This window comes from Brassica napus, chromosome C3 (assembly GCF_020379485.1).
Source record: "Brassica napus cultivar Da-Ae chromosome C3, Da-Ae, whole genome shotgun sequence".
NCBI classification, from domain to species: Eukaryota; Viridiplantae; Streptophyta; class Magnoliopsida; order Brassicales; family Brassicaceae; genus Brassica; species Brassica napus.
Genome location: NC_063446.1, coordinates 6091613 through 6106774, shown reverse-complemented (window position 1 = coordinate 6106774; position 15162 = coordinate 6091613). Strand labels below are relative to the sequence as shown.

General features: G+C 37.6%; 2 protein-coding genes and 1 long non-coding RNA gene across 5 annotated transcripts; 2 read left to right on the top strand and 1 right to left on the bottom strand.

Annotated features, from left to right (window-relative positions):
• Positions 1 to 292: 292 nt before the first annotated feature.
• Positions 293 to 6185, top strand: LOC106386837 (probable LRR receptor-like serine/threonine-protein kinase At5g59680). The gene is given in 14 exon segments (XM_022698796.2): positions 293 to 511; positions 576 to 847; positions 850 to 1142; positions 1271 to 1746; positions 1981 to 2125; positions 2224 to 2295; positions 2431 to 2502; positions 2585 to 2653; positions 2753 to 2925; positions 3015 to 3268; positions 3375 to 3501; positions 3585 to 3650; positions 3729 to 3918; positions 4017 to 6185. Coding segments are annotated over 14 exon segments (2691 nt in total). The 5' UTR covers positions 293 to 429; the 3' UTR covers positions 4417 to 6185.
• Positions 6186 to 6532: 347 nt separating this feature from the next.
• Positions 6533 to 10181, bottom strand: LOC106386835. Of its 3 annotated transcripts, none has more exons than XR_002656705.2 (5): positions 9804 to 10181; positions 9162 to 9535; positions 7540 to 9058; positions 7211 to 7411; positions 6533 to 6981 (listed from the first exon to the last, which is right to left on the bottom strand). It is a non-coding gene; the product is annotated as an uncharacterized LOC106386835 (long non-coding RNA). The 3 variants fall into 3 exon arrangements; XR_002656706.2 differs by having other exon boundaries at positions 9369 to 9535; positions 9804 to 10172; XR_002656704.2 differs by having other exon boundaries at positions 9384 to 9535; positions 9804 to 10171.
• A 511-nt stretch (positions 10182 to 10692) lies between these two features.
• Positions 10693 to 15126, top strand: LOC125584172 (probable LRR receptor-like serine/threonine-protein kinase At5g59680). The gene is made up of 13 exons (XM_048752195.1): positions 10693 to 10853; positions 10958 to 11501; positions 11888 to 12363; positions 12449 to 12578; positions 12678 to 12749; positions 12853 to 12924; positions 13011 to 13079; positions 13203 to 13375; positions 13465 to 13718; positions 13824 to 13950; positions 14055 to 14120; positions 14193 to 14382; positions 14481 to 15126. The coding sequence occupies exons 1-13, from the start codon at positions 10784 to 10786 to the stop codon at positions 14878 to 14880; spliced, it is 2643 nt and encodes an 880-aa protein (XP_048608152.1). The 5' UTR covers positions 10693 to 10783; the 3' UTR covers positions 14881 to 15126.
• Positions 15127 to 15162: the final 36 nt, after the last annotated feature.

Here is a 15162-nt window from a genome sequence, read left to right as displayed (position 1 = left end):
TTTGGTAATTTGTTTACTAAACTCATTTGGATGAAAATAAATAAACAAACATAAAATTCATTTAGATGATTCATCTAGATGAACCATTTGGATGGACAAACAAACAATCCCAAAAATCTGAATGGATCATCTAAATAGATTGTACAAATGAATCATCCGGATGGAGATGACAGATGATGAAACGAACAGCCAGTGTTTTATTGCGTGAACATTCTTGGAAGGTAATACTAAGCAAGTTGTGCGTCGCTCCATTGTTCTTGATAATGATGTTCGAACATTGGCATCCTCTTAATTATCTTGTTTGCCGTCTTGCATGGTTAAGTTTCCACTACAAACCCCCTTGGACTTGACAAAGTTTTTTCTTATATATTATCGTATTATCATCCACAGACCAGCGTGGTTTCTTTTTTCCTTTCGAAGTAAGGTACTATGGAGATATCTCTAGCGCTTTTGTTGGTCCTAGTTGCCATTTCAGACATCATACATCTTGTTCAAGCACAGAGCCAGCCAGGTAATGCTAGTCAACATGTTTGTACTTAACCAGTTCCCTTTTTAACAGTCAAATATGTTAACAGGGTTTATTAGTTTGGACTGCGGACTACCTGCGAATGAACCATCTCCTTACAGTGAGTCGAAAACTGGATTGCGTTTCTCTTCGGACTCAAAGTTCATCCAAACCGGAGAAATTGGTAGAATCCAAACAAATCTAGAGAATCCCTTGAAGCCATACACGACGCTGAGGTATTTTCCAGAAGGAACACGGAACTGCTACAATCTACCCGTCGACAAGGGAAGGAAGTATTTGATCAAGGCTTGGTTTAGATATGGAAATTATGATGGTCATGACATATTAAACCCATGTTTGATCTGTATATTGGACCAAATCTATGGGCCACTGTTGATATGCAAAACCTAGATGGAAATAGTACAAGTGAAGAGATCTTACACGTTCCATCATCAGACTCGCTGCAGATTTGTCTTGTTAAGAATGAGGGAACTACACCGTTCATATCATCTTTGGAATTACGGCCGTTGGGAAACGATTCTTACATCACTCAGTTTGGTTCTCTCAAGCTTGTAAGTCGAGGATATTATACCACGTCAAAGAATTACATAAGGTAACCTAACTTCAAACAAACTTTGTATCTTCTTAGTGCTCTGTTTGTAGGTGCCGTTATGCTTATGTTTCTTGACGTGATGCTCTGTTTCCTCTTTCAAAGAAAGGACTATTCAATCCTCGACAATAAGTATACAAAATGAAACAGTCCAGGCGAACTAATTAAAATGATCGGCTATGGAGTCGGCTTTCTCCGTCGTCGTCGTTGACCTACATATCCACCACTAGCGATGTTTCTGATGGTGGAAATTACAATATACCAAAAGCCGTGGGACAAAAGGCTGCCATCCCCACTAATGCTAGTCTGTCATTGCTGATTCAATGGACTCCAGAAAGTTCTAATGACCAATATTACGTGTATTTACACCTTGCAGAGATCCAAGACTTGCAGGCCAACGAAACCAGGGAATTTTCCGTGTTCTTAGATGGAAATAGGTTATCTGACCCGATAATTCCTAAAAAGTTTGAAATAACAAGTATGCAGAGCCTAAACCCGAGAACGTGTGGAGGAGAGGAATGCAGTTTGAAGCTGACAAGAACCCAGAGGTCTACTCTTCCACCTCTACTTAACGCTTTTGAAATCTATAGAGTCATCCAGTTTATGCAACCCGAAACAAATGAAACTGAAGGTACGTTTTTGTATGTTTTAACAAGATAAACACAACAAGTTGTATTAATTTAGCTACATCCAGATCTAAGATTTTGGCACCCCTTGACATTTAGTAAGAATTTTATTTTTACAAAATTAAAACAATTTCAGAATATCTTCTATATATATATATATATTATATTTTACAATTTTGGAGGTTAATATCAATGTTTCATTGGGTTATGCTGATTTTAACTTATAATTTGTATGTCAGTGGTGGCTTTAAAAAGTATCCAAGACACCTATAAATTGATTAGAATCAACTGGCAAGGTGATCCATGTGTCCCTCAACACCTTATGTGGGATAATTTAACCTGCAGTAACACAACTATCTCCAGACCACCAAGAGTTACCTCTTTGTAAGTCCTAACTTCGCTAGTGCACACACATTCATCAAAATCTGTTAGTAATCATATGACCATCGACCCTTTACATGTCGTTTTTAAATTTTCACCAGAAACTTGTCTTCTATTGGTTTAACTGGAACCATAGCAGCTGCCATCCAAAACCTTACGCAGCTTGAAAAACTGTAAGTATGTTCACTGAATGTTGAAGGCCTTTTTTCTTGTGCAACACTGAATGTTGAAGACAAAAACCTGTTGCTATATGGATAATAATTAAATTAAAGAATCCCTGTTTTCTTGTTCTATAATGTAAACTTTAGGGACTTGTCGAATAATAACTTGACTGGAGAGGTGCCGAAATTTCTAGGCAACATAACACCGTTGTTGTTCATGTAAGTTTCTCTCAACATGCTTAGTGATGAGTTTTCACCTCAAATCATGTTTGCCCACGTAAAGGATTGCGCGTTTTCACAGAAACTTAAGCGGGAACGATCTCAATGGTTCGATACCTCAATCGCTTCAGAGTAAAGGCATAGAGCTACTGTAAGAATTATTCATACTATCAAATCCTTTTTCCATATGAGATAACTTGAGCTTCCCTAAAACCTAAGCTCTAAACCATAAACCTTCGTTGTCTTGTAGTCTTCATGGAAACCCAAGGCTTTGTCAGACAAAATCATGCACAAAACCACAAAGCAAGGACTTTCCGGTGGTAATTGTTGCAACTGCGGCTTCTGTGATCATTCTCATTGCCGTTTTGGTTCTTGTTTTTGTTCTTGTTTTCAGAAAGAAAAATCAATACACTGCTATGCAAGGTAACTCTCACCTAGTCAGTAAACAGTTAAGGCCTCACTCTCATGCGAGCACTCTTGTTTACAACTTATAATGTTTCTCTAATCCACAGCTCAACAGATGCCACCAAATATGCCGGCAGTGGTGAACATTGAAAATGCTAATTCACACGAACCGTTAAATGAGATTAAAAGGAGAATGTTTACATATTCAGAGGTCATTAAAATGACAAATAACTTCCAAAACAGTTTAGGTAAAGGAGGGTTTGGCATGGTGTATCATGGTTTTGTAAATGGTTCTAAACAAGTGGCTGTTAAAGTACTCTCTCAATCTTCAACCCAAGGCTATAAAGAATTTAAAGCAGAGGTATTCATCTTTATGAAATCTTCTCAACTTAATTATGATATGTTTCTCGCATCACAAATGTTATGGATACAATATATTGTTGACATGATATTTACTGTTGCTTTAGGTTGATCTTCTTCTGAGAGTGCACCATACAAATTTGGTGACCCTTGTAGGGTATTCCTACGAAGGAGATCACTTGGCTCTCATCTATGAGTTTTTAACCAATGGGGACTTAAAACAACATTTGACCGGTAATATCTTGCTACTGACTTCACGTGTAGCATTAGCGCTTGCAACTCAAAAATTCAAACGGATCTAACTATCTAGCATACAGGAAAAAGAAGTAGACCCATCATTAACTGGAGTAGTCGACTAGGAATAGCTTTGGAGGCAGCATTAGGTTCGTACTATTAAGTCAAACATCATGATACCATTGGGTTTACATAAATAGGTTAAAATAGATGATACCATTGTATAGGATTGGAGTACTTACATATTGGATGCACACCGCCCATGGTTCATAGAGATGTCAAAACTGCCAACATATTGCTAGATGATAATTTCAAGGCCAAGCTCGCTGATTTTGGGCTCTCAAGATCTTTCCAAAGTGGAATCGGATATCAGGATTCCACAGCAATTGCTGGTACTCCGGGATACCTTGATCCTGAGTAAGTATTATTAGTTTTGATATACACACATAAAAATAAAGCTTGATCTTACACTTTCTTAACTGTTAGAAAATATATACTATGTTGGTGTCTTGCAGATATAACCATTCAGGTCGATTGGGTGAGAAAAGTGATGTCTACAGTTTCGGGATAGTGTTGTTGGAGATGATCACAAATCAACCTGTGATTAGCCAGACGTCTGAAAATTCTCATATAACAAAATGGGTGAGCTCTAAGCTTAACTGCGGTGATATTATTGAGATTATGGATCCAAACCTTCGCAAGGATTATGACTCTAATTCTGCATGGAGAGCTGTTGAGCTGGCAATGTCATGTGCAAATCCTTCTTACTCAAAACGACCGTCCATGTCTCAGGTGATTAACGAGCTAAAAGAATGTATCATGTGTGAAAACTCAAGGTTAAGTAATAATCAAGGCTTGGAATCTCGAGCAATAAACATCGGCTTGGACTCTTCGGTAGTTCCTAAGGCAAGATAGGTTCTAGTGTTTGTCCACTTGTGGTACTAATAAAGAAAGCAATAAATCGATAATTAGTTCAATTTTAGCAAAATTTGTAAACTAGTAGAAAATTTTTAATTTTGCTTTGGCCCCATTGACATGTTCAGATCTTATGCTCTGTTATTTTGGTAATTTTGGGTTCTTTATGTGTCATGAGTACCACGAACAGGTCGTTGTGTCTGATATCCTTGTCTTGTCGTCTGGCCTTGAGCCTATTTCTTGCTTGGTTACCTCGAGAGAGGAATGTAGAGGCTGATACTTTGGCAAAGTGTACCTTGAATGTGTTTGTACCTTTGGGCGTTGGGGAGACTTTTAATGCTCTCAACTAACTATCAATTAAAAGTTAGTGTTTAAAAAAAAAAAGAGTACCACTAACAGGTCGTTTTGCTTTAACCATCGGCATTTCAAAGATCATCTTTCTGTTTTAGACTTTTAGTTACTTTGTGCGTGTAACACGTGTTTACTCTTGAGTTCCCTGAAAGTTCACAAATTGAAACTAACTTGAGAAACATATACAGAGAGATGTACAAGATACTTTTTGCTTGAACATCTGAAACAAAACTAGGTCTCTCAATCCTGAAAAGTTCTTTCATACTACTGCACACCAAATTCTTGATAAAGATGTTTAAAAAACAATTACCCAATTGAAACGCATTTACTCATTCTTTTCATTGATTTAAGAAAGTCTTTGTTTTGCTTTCTTATTTGATTTGTTGATATAATCACCTGAACAATGGTTTTCTACTTTTCTTTTATTTTTGCCTTTGGAAAAATGAGGATAAGAAGAGTTCACGTAGGCTTTTGTTTACCCTAAACAGAAATATCGGCCTTGGAAAGACGTTCAGTTAGTAATGATTCTTATTACTACGTTCCTTGAATCATTTCTTTCGGAGCAGTTTCGAGATTCACATAAGGTTAGACACTTTTTCACAACCATCTGTTGAGATCTAACCTTTCTAGTTCATGCTCAACCATCACCTGACCAACTTAACAAATAAATGGGTGGGATTGATTTACAGCCATAGATTTATTGCAATTTTGGACGGCTTAGATCTAATGTTATAGATCATGACAAAACTGATATATCTCCTATACAGATCTAATGTTATCCTGATTTTATTAGACTCATCCCTGTTCCATTGTCGTCGTTTCTTTCATTTTTTTTTTTCTGAATCTCTACAAACCAGAAAAATTTATCATTAATCTGTTGGTTTCACAAATCAGAAAAATCTAATGGGTAGAGAGAGCACTTGACTTACAGAGAGGAAGGAAGAAGATGAGTTGTGCTCAAGTCAAGATCGAGAACAAAGAAATGTTACGCAGACTCTGTTTACGCTATGATTCTCACAAACACCGGAGCTGCTCTCAGCATTACGCTCACGCCGAGTTCTAGCTAGTCTCTTCTCACTCTTCTTCATTCAAGGCCGCCACAATCGGTAACATTCCCTCAATTGCCACCGTCGTGTCTTCTTCTTCTGCAGCTGCGATGATCTGAGATGCCAAGAGACAGAAGAAGAAAGGATCAAAAGGGGATGGTTTCTCTACTGGGGAGGGAGTTTAAGAAATAGAGTGCTCAAATTTGCAGATTTTGGTGTTCAATGATTGTAAAGTTTCGATCTTGGCCTCAATGTTAGTTTCTATTTCATGTGACTGAGAGACTACTAATGTTTGTCACAATTTTCGAATTTATCCTTCGTGTAAAGTTTTGATCTTGAATCAAGAAACCTAATGTTTTGCTTTGTGGAGAATTGAGATATTGTGTAATATAACACCAAGTACATATGTACACCAGATCATGTGTACAACAAAATCGCACAAATCCATGCGTACAACCAAATCGAAGACAGCCACTGGAATTTCTCCATAGACAAACAGCACATGACAAGGATTGTGCCTCTTCGTATTGGCATACCCTTGACCTTTCTTAACCATGCTAAGCTCAACTCACCTTTCTTATCCATGCTAAGCTCCACATTATCCCTTGTACACATGTACAACTACCAACATGTACGAATCATGGTTACTCGGTTCTCTCGTACACAACAATCAATGTCCACTCATTCTTTTTATTACGTGTACAAATTCGACAGTCCGATTTCACCTGTTTTTCAAACAATTTACATTCACATGACTGACCTCAATCTTACAAAATATCATTCACTTTCACCTCTTATGTTCAAATACACATATTTTTATGTTACAAAAAACCCACTCGTGCAGCTAACTGGTCATACCTATTGTCATCTACTAAAATTGGCATTCTAAAGTACGTGCTAACCCGTCTTTGCTTCAACACATGCCCTTCCCCTGCATTGGTTGTCGAAGCAGCCCCCTGCTTCTTTCTCTTCTTTTCTGCCTTACGCTCCTGGTGATTGTACAGAACCTCTTTTGCATCACCCCATCCCCACTTGGACTTCTTGAAGTTGTGTCCGCCTACAATAAGCCCAACCATATATTCCACTTTCCTATCTTCTATCTCATCATCCCATTTCCCCACCCATATGACTTGTTTGTGCCAATCTCCATCACCGGCAGCACAATAAGCTGCACCCAGGAAAATATACGCATATTAGCATACCAACCCGTACACATGTACACTAACAAAACATTGCACATATGTACGCTACCCCAATAAGGACCCCGTGTACACTTTTCGAACAACCCTTACACGTGTGCAGCACCATAGTGCACTGAACACACTTGTACACAGTTACCCTTACACCTTTAACTCCCATAACGCACAGAATGAAATGCAAACCAATTACACCTTTACCTCTGAGCCGGTAAATCGAACAGCTTGCCAAAGCAGGAACCCAAAATACGATCCATCTCAAGCGTACCTCGAAGGACATCCCTCACAAAGACAAGGTATTCCAGTGTCGAGTAGACATTCAGTCGCTTGCTAGGTATCAGTCCGTCGCAAATAGCCTCTCCGGCAATCTCTCGTCGGGGCCATCCCCTCTATTTCCCTCCTCTGCAAATCAAGATACATTGCATCAAACATAGGATAACACTGGTACCAACGCTCTATTTAACCACACAACATCTAACAAAACCCTAGAATCCCAAACACCCACGATTGAGAAAAGTTTTAAAACTCACCGGCTGCAGGTTCTTTCCCTGCTCGTCTCCGTCTCGTCGTCATTTCAGTATCTCCTAAAGTCTCCACTCAAATCTCGTCGGAAACGCTTTCTCTGTCGCCTTCGTCGGAGCAAACAGAGAGAGCTCTTGGATCTGTGTTCGCGAAAATGAAAACGGTTTACTCCCCCTTCGTACCCTAAAGGAAATTTAAAAAAAAAAAACATTTTCTTACAGAACCCAACCCCAAGACCCAAATCAGATTTAATTTTTGAATTTCAAAACCCAAAAAGTTCTAAAGACCAAACCTAACTAAACCCACTCTAGTTTGCCTTTACAAGAGTAATATGGTATACAACCACACAATAAGTGTCTTAGAGCATGTTTATTGGTAAAACTCATTTGTGTCTCTTAAGTGGGTTGTAATGATTTTTTAATCACTAAAATTAAGATAAGAGACTTTGTTAAGAGACAATTAATTATAGTGGTTTATTGGTGGTATCTTAATTAAGGTTCTTAACAATAAAAAAAAGATTAAATTTTTTTATAAACATTAAATTTGAAACAAAGATTAAATTTATTTATTGAACAAAACAAAGTCAAACTTAACATTTTAAACATAGATATTAAAATAGAAACATAAAAACATAAAAAAACTTAGTATGGAAACAAACGATAATAATTTCGGGATATGTTGGAGTGTCGCTGAAATAATCATTCCATAACCAGATATGGCCTTCTTCACGATTTCGTTCGATAAAAACTCGTTTTTTTCTTCTCTTTCTTTCATCTTCTTGATCACCATGATAAATGAACAGATTTTCAAATGTTTGATCAAAATGTTGATCAAAATATTGATCGAAAGTTTGATCAATTGACTCTCCAAAAGTATTTTGAGAAGAAGATGCCATATATGTTTTAGACTTTGTGAATAAATGAAGAACAAGAGGAGAATGGGAAAGAAACTTTGTGAATACAAGAATAGAATGGGAAAGAGACTTTGTGATTTAAGAAGAAGAGGAGAAATCTCAATCTTTTTTGAAGAAGAAATCTCAAATGAAAATTCATAAAACCATATATTTGTGGTCTGTGATTGAAGAAGAAATCTCAAATGAAAGAACCCGAAAAATAAAGTGAAAAAAGAGAGATGAAGTTTGATACACACGGAGTAGAGAAGAAGACTATGATGTTTATAAAAAGAGATGATGACTGATGCTTTCATTAGAACAAACGGTCTGTGATACAACAAAACAAGATCAAAAGGTTTGATACACACATGATACAACAAAACCAAGTCCACTACAAAACAAGCAGCAGACTACAAGAGCTGACCACAAAATTACAAGAGCCCTACCACAAAATTACAAGAGCCTGGCCACAAAACTACAAGAGCTGACCACAAAACTACAAGAGCCTGATCACAAAACTACAAGAGCTGACCAGAAGAAAAGTTTTACCTGAAAGATTTGTGGTGACCAAACGCCTGAGCCATTCCCATTAATAGAGCCCTTCTCGGACTCACTCTTTTGATGGTCTCCAGTGTCTGCAGAACATCAGTACGCATACATCAATATACCCATAAGCTCACTTTTAAAATATTCAAACAAAAGTATATCATCAGAAAAATAAATAAAGAAGAAGCAAACCTTAACGATTTGGTCCTGCTTCAGTACTAGTAGAATCAGAGTTGCATTCTTAATCTTGGCAACAACAACTGCATTACAGAACTACAAAAAGAAAAAGAAGCCATAACTCATATTGATCCATGATAGGACAGCGAAAGGAGAGAACATCTGAAAAAAACAAAGTTAAAGTGAGATTTGCTACTAAGCTGACACAAAGACAAAACAAACCATTCTCTAATATACCAGAGACTCCACCCATGCGCCGCTCAGTGCAAGGCTTCCAAGAGCTGGAGTGACGCAGCTCCGCCATTGCTCCTCGCCAAAACAAACCACTATCGGTTCTTTCTTTCTTCTTCTCAATCTCTGTGGTTCTTACTTGCCATGTGAGGGAAGAGCTTGAAGGAGAGTACCGAACACGAAGACAACAAAACAAATGAAAAAGAATCAGAGGATTTCTATATTAAACTAATATACATGATTTTCATGGAATGAAAATTTTTTCATTGACTCAATCAATAAACGAAATGATCAAATGTGTGAATAAGCTCTCTATCAGAAATGAGAATTAACAGACTAAACAAGCGACGCGAACAAGAAGGAACACAATCTGGGACATGCAAAATTGAGGATTTCAAAAATAAAATCTAGATTTTGGAGCTTTACCTTTCGATTTAACTTGGCGCCGACCGAGGAGTTTGTTTGTAAAGGAGAGCCACCGATTTCCTCCGTCGAGGAGAGCCACAGAGATTCTCCGACGCTCATAGCCACCGAGATTCTTCTCCGAGCAACGCCACCGAGGTTCTTCTTCGAGGAGAGCCACGGAAATTGATCGTCGACGAAACTCTCCGGCGATTTTTCGGTTACGAAAGCCACAGACGAGATTCTTCCACGGTGAGAGTACCGAGACTCTTTCTCGCGGAATCCACCGTCATCTTCCTCCAATACTGTACCAACACGTGGCCCACAAGAGGCGTTGCTTCCACCCCCTATTTAGAATACGTCCCTTAAGTTAATGGCAATTTATCTTTTCTTTTAATTGCTAATTCCCTTAATAAACCCATCTAAGAGACCCCAATGCACATGCTCTTGGTAGTCCAATGTAACTTTTCATGATAGACAAAGTGGGAATGTGACCGACGCCTGCTTCCCTTGGTGAAACTGGCTGGCACTAAAAAATACATTTACTCCTTTCACTTATATATTTGATAGATTGTAGAAAGAAAGAAAAAAAACTAAAAAGGTTAAACAATTTCTCTCTTGAATTTAGTCATTAGTCAATAAACTTTTTTATACAAAAGAAACTTCAAAAGTAGCTATTAAGCCAATATTTTACTGCATGAAGATTCTTGGAATATAATACGGTAATCTAATGCCAATATTTTACTGCGTGAAGATTCTTGGAATATAATACGGTAATACCAAGAAAGTTGACCCTTGCTCTATTGTTTCTTGATAATGATGTTCGAGCATTGGTATCCCCTTTGTTATCTTCTTCGTCAAAGTCTTCTTACATGGCAGAGTTGCACCCCAAAACACGTCGACTTGACAAAGTCTTTTCCTTGTAAACTTCTAGTTTCTAGTTTTGGGTTTTTTCTTATATATTATCGCATTATCTTCTACAGAGTTACCGGAGTTGGAAGCATATGGAGATATTTCTTTCGCTTTTGTTGGTGCTAGGCGTTATTCATCTTGTTCAAGCACAGAGCCAACGAGGTATTCTTCTTCTTCTTCTTCTTCTTCTTCTTCTTCACCTTCTACGGTCGACATGTTTGTACTTATTACCAGTTCCCTCTTTTAACAATCAAATATGTTTACAGGGTTTATTAGTTTGGACTGCGGACTACCTGCGAATGAACCGTCTCCTTACAGTGAGTCGAATTACACTGGACTGCATTTCTCTTCGGACTCAAAGTTCATCCAAACAGGAGAAATTGGTAGAATCCAAACAAATCTAGAGAATCCCTTGAAGCCATACACGACGCTGAGGTATTTTCCAGAAGGAACACGGAACTGCTACAATCTACCCGTCGACAAGGGAAGGAAGTATTTGATCAAGGCTTGGTTTAGATATGGAAATTATGATGGTCATGACATTAAACCCATGTTTGATCTGTATATTGGACCAAATCTATGGGCCACTGTTGATATGCAAAACCTAGATGGAAATAGTACAAGTGAAGAGATCTTACACGTCCCAACATCGGACTCGCTGCAGATTTGTCTTGTTAAGAATGAGGGAACTACACCGTTCATATCCTCTTTGGAATTGAGGCCGTTGGGAAACAATTCTTATATCACTCAGTTTGGTTCTCTCAAACTTTTCAGACGAAGATATTATACCACGTCAGATGATTTCATAAGGTAACCTAACTTCAAACGAGTTTTTTCCTTCTTTAATGTTTAGAGATTCTGGCCGAAGCCAATCTATTTTAAATTAACTTTTTAGGAGATCAAACCCTTTTCAGCAGAATTTAAACCTTTTTTATCAACTCAGCAGAAATCAAACAAACGTTTTCTCTTCTTAAAGCTCTGTTTTAGGTGCTTTCGTTATGTTATGTTTCTTGATTATTCAATCCTGACAAATAAATAAGAAAATGAAACATGTGATGTTTATGATTTTGATATATATAAATTTGAGGAGATTTTCATCACTCCAGTCGAAACTAAAAATGATAAAAATAACAATCTTTTTTTTTTATATAATAACAATCTTATTTACTTACTAATGAATACGTGCACATCCTTAGGTACCCGGACGATACATATGATCGGCAATGGTTTCCGCGTTCTCTGTCGTGGTTGACCCACATCTCCACCACTAGCGGTGTTTCTGATGGTCAAAGTTACAATCTACCAAAAGCCGTGCGACAAAGTGCTGCCACGCCGACTAATGCTAGTCTGCCATTGACGATTTCGTGGACTCCAGAAAATCCTAATGACCAATTTTACATGTATTTACACTTTGCAGAGATCCAAGACTTGCAGGCCAATGAAACCAGGGAATTCGCCGTGTTCTTGGACGGAAATAGGTTTGCTGACCCGGTAATTCCTAAAAAGTTTGAAATAACAACTATAGCAAGCCAGATTCCGTTGACCTGTGAAGGAGAGGAATGCAATTTGCAACTGACAAGAACCCGGAGATCTACTCTTCCACCTCTACTTAACGCTTATGAAATCTACAAAGTCATGCAGTTTACTCAACCCGAAACAGATGAAACTGAAGGTACGTTTTGTTATGATTGAACAAGTCCCAATTAAACACAAACTTATATGTATTAACCTTAGCAGACTCATAAATTGTATTGCAGTGGTTGCTTTAAAAAGTATCCAAGACACCTATAAATTGATTAGAATCAACTGGCAAGGTGATCCATGTGTCCCTCAACACCTTATGTGGGATGGTTTAACCTGCAGCATATCACCAAGAGTCACATCTTTGTAAGTCCTAACTTCGCTAGTGCATAGACACTCTTCAGAACCTGTTAGTAATCATATGACCCATCCACCTTTTAAATATGGTTTTTTACTTTTCACCAGAAACTTGTCTTCTATTGGTTTAACTGGAACCATAGCAGCTGCCATCCAAAACCTTACGCAGCTTGAAAAACTGTAAGTATGTTCACCGATTGGTGAAGACAACAAACTTGTTGCTATATGGGTAATAACTAAATTGAAGAATCTATGTTTTTTTGTTCTATAATGCAAACTTTAGGGACTTGTCGAATAATAAGTTGACTGGAGAGTTGCCGGACTTTCTAGGCAACATAAAACCGTTGTTGTTCATGTAAGTTAATTTCTCTCAACGTGCTTGATGATGGCATTTCACCTCAAATCATGTTTTCCCATGTAAAAGATTGCTCATTTTCACAGAAACTTAAGCGGGAACGATCTCAATGGTTCGATACCTCAATCGCTTCAGAATAAAGGCATAGAGCTACTGTAAGAATTATTCACACTATCAAACCCTTTTTTTCAAACCCTTGAAAAAAAATTTTCCATATGAGATAACTAGAACTTCCTTAGAACCTAAACTCTAAACTGTAAATCTTTGTTGTCTTGTAGTCTCCATGGAAACCCAAGGCTTTGTCAGACAAAATCATGTACAAAACCACATAGCAAGGACTTTCCGGTGGTAATTGTTGCAACTGCGGCTTCTGTGATCATTCTCGTTGCCGTTTTGGTTCTTGTTTTTGTTCTTGTTTTCAGAAAGAAAAATCAATACACTGCTATGCAAGGTAACTCTCACCTAGTCAGTAAACAGTTAAGGCCTCACTCTCATGCGAACACTCTTGTTTACAACTCCTTATGTTTCTCTAATCCACAGCTCAACAGATGCCACCAAGTATGCCGGCAGTGGTGAACATTGCAAATGCTAATTCACACGAACCCTTAAATGAGATTAAAAGGAGAATGTTTACATATTCAGAGGTCATTAAAATGACAAATAACTTCCAAAACAGTTTAGGTAAAGGAGGGTTTGGCATGGTGTATCATGGTTTTGTAAATGGTTCTAAACAAGTGGCTGTTAAAGTACTCTCTCAATCTTCAACACAAGGCTATAAAGAATTTAAAGCAGAGGTATTCATAGTTATGTGAACTCTCAACTAAATTGTGATATGTTTCTCGCATCACAAATGTTCTGGATTCAATATATTCTTGACATGATTTTTACTCTTACCTTAGGTTGATCTTCTTCTAAGAGTGCACCATACCAATTTGGTGACCCTCGTAGGATATTGCTATGAAGGAGATCACTTGGCTCTCATCTATGAGTTTTTGCCCAATGGGGACTTAAAACAACATTTGACCGGTAATATATTGTTTTTCTTTTGAAAGAATATGTTGTTACGGATTACATGTGTAGCATTAACATTTGAAACTTAAAAATTTGAACCGATTTAACGATCCATACAGGAAAAGGAGGTAGACCCATCATCAACTGGAGTACTCGACTAGGAATAGCTTTGGAGGCAGCATTAGGTTCGTACTATTAAGTCAAACACAATGATACCATTGGGTTTATGAGTTAAAATAGATTCTACCATTGCATAGGATTGGAGTACTTACATATTGGATGCACACCTCCCATGGTTCATAGAGATGTCAAAACTGCCAACATATTGCTAGATGATAATTTCAAGGCCAAACTCGCTGATTTTGGGCTCTCAAGATCTTTCCAAGGTGGAATCGAATCTCGTGATTTCACGGCAATTGCTGGTACTCCTGGATACCTTGATCCTGAGTAAGTATTATTAGTTTTGATATACACACATAAAAATAAAGCTTGATCTTACACTTTCTTAACTGTTAGAAAATATATACTATGTTGGTGTCTTGTAGATATAACCATTTAGGTCGATTGGGTGAGAAAAGTGATGTCTACAGTTTCGGGATAGTGTTGTTGGAGATGATCACAAATCAACCTGTGATTAGCCAAACGTCTGAAAATTCTCACATAACAAAATGGGTGAGCTCTAAGCTTATCTGTGGTGATATTATTGAGATTATGGATCCAAACCTTCGCAAGGATTATGACTCTAATTCTGCATGGAGAGCTGTTGAGCTGGCGATGTCATGTGCAAATCCTTCTTACTCAAAACGACCATCCATGTCTCAGGTGATTAACGAGCTAAAAGAGTGTATAATGTGTGAAAACTCAAGGTTAAGTAATAATCAAAACTTGGAATCTCAAGCAATAAACATAGGCTTGGACTCTTCGGTGGTTCCTAAGGCAAGATAGTTTTCGAGTGTTTGTCCACTTGTGGATAATAATAAAGAAATCAATAAATCGATAATTAGTTACATTTTTTAGCAAAACTTGTAAACTAGTCGAACATTTTTACTTTGCTTTGGCCATTGACATGTTCAGATCATATTCTCTGTTATTTTGGTAATTTTGGGTTCTTTATGTGTCATGAGCACCACGAACAGGTCATTTTGCTTTAAGCATCGGCATTTCAAAGATTATCTTTCTATTTTTTAGTTACTTGTGCGTGTTTACTCTTGAGTTCCCTGAAAGTTC

Excerpts from the sequence above, each read along its gene's own strand:
- LOC125584172 (XM_048752195.1), top strand. The coding sequence starts at position 10,784 with ATGGAGATATTTCTTTCGCTTTTGTTGGTGCTAGGCGTTATTCATCTT. Across the intron at positions 12,750-12,852 it reads CTTACGCAGCTTGAAAAACT|GGACTTGTCGAATAATAAGT; the intron begins GTAAGTATGTTC and ends TGCAAACTTTAG. Across the intron at positions 13,719-13,823 it reads ATAAAGAATTTAAAGCAGAG|GTTGATCTTCTTCTAAGAGT; the intron begins GTATTCATAGTT and ends CTCTTACCTTAG.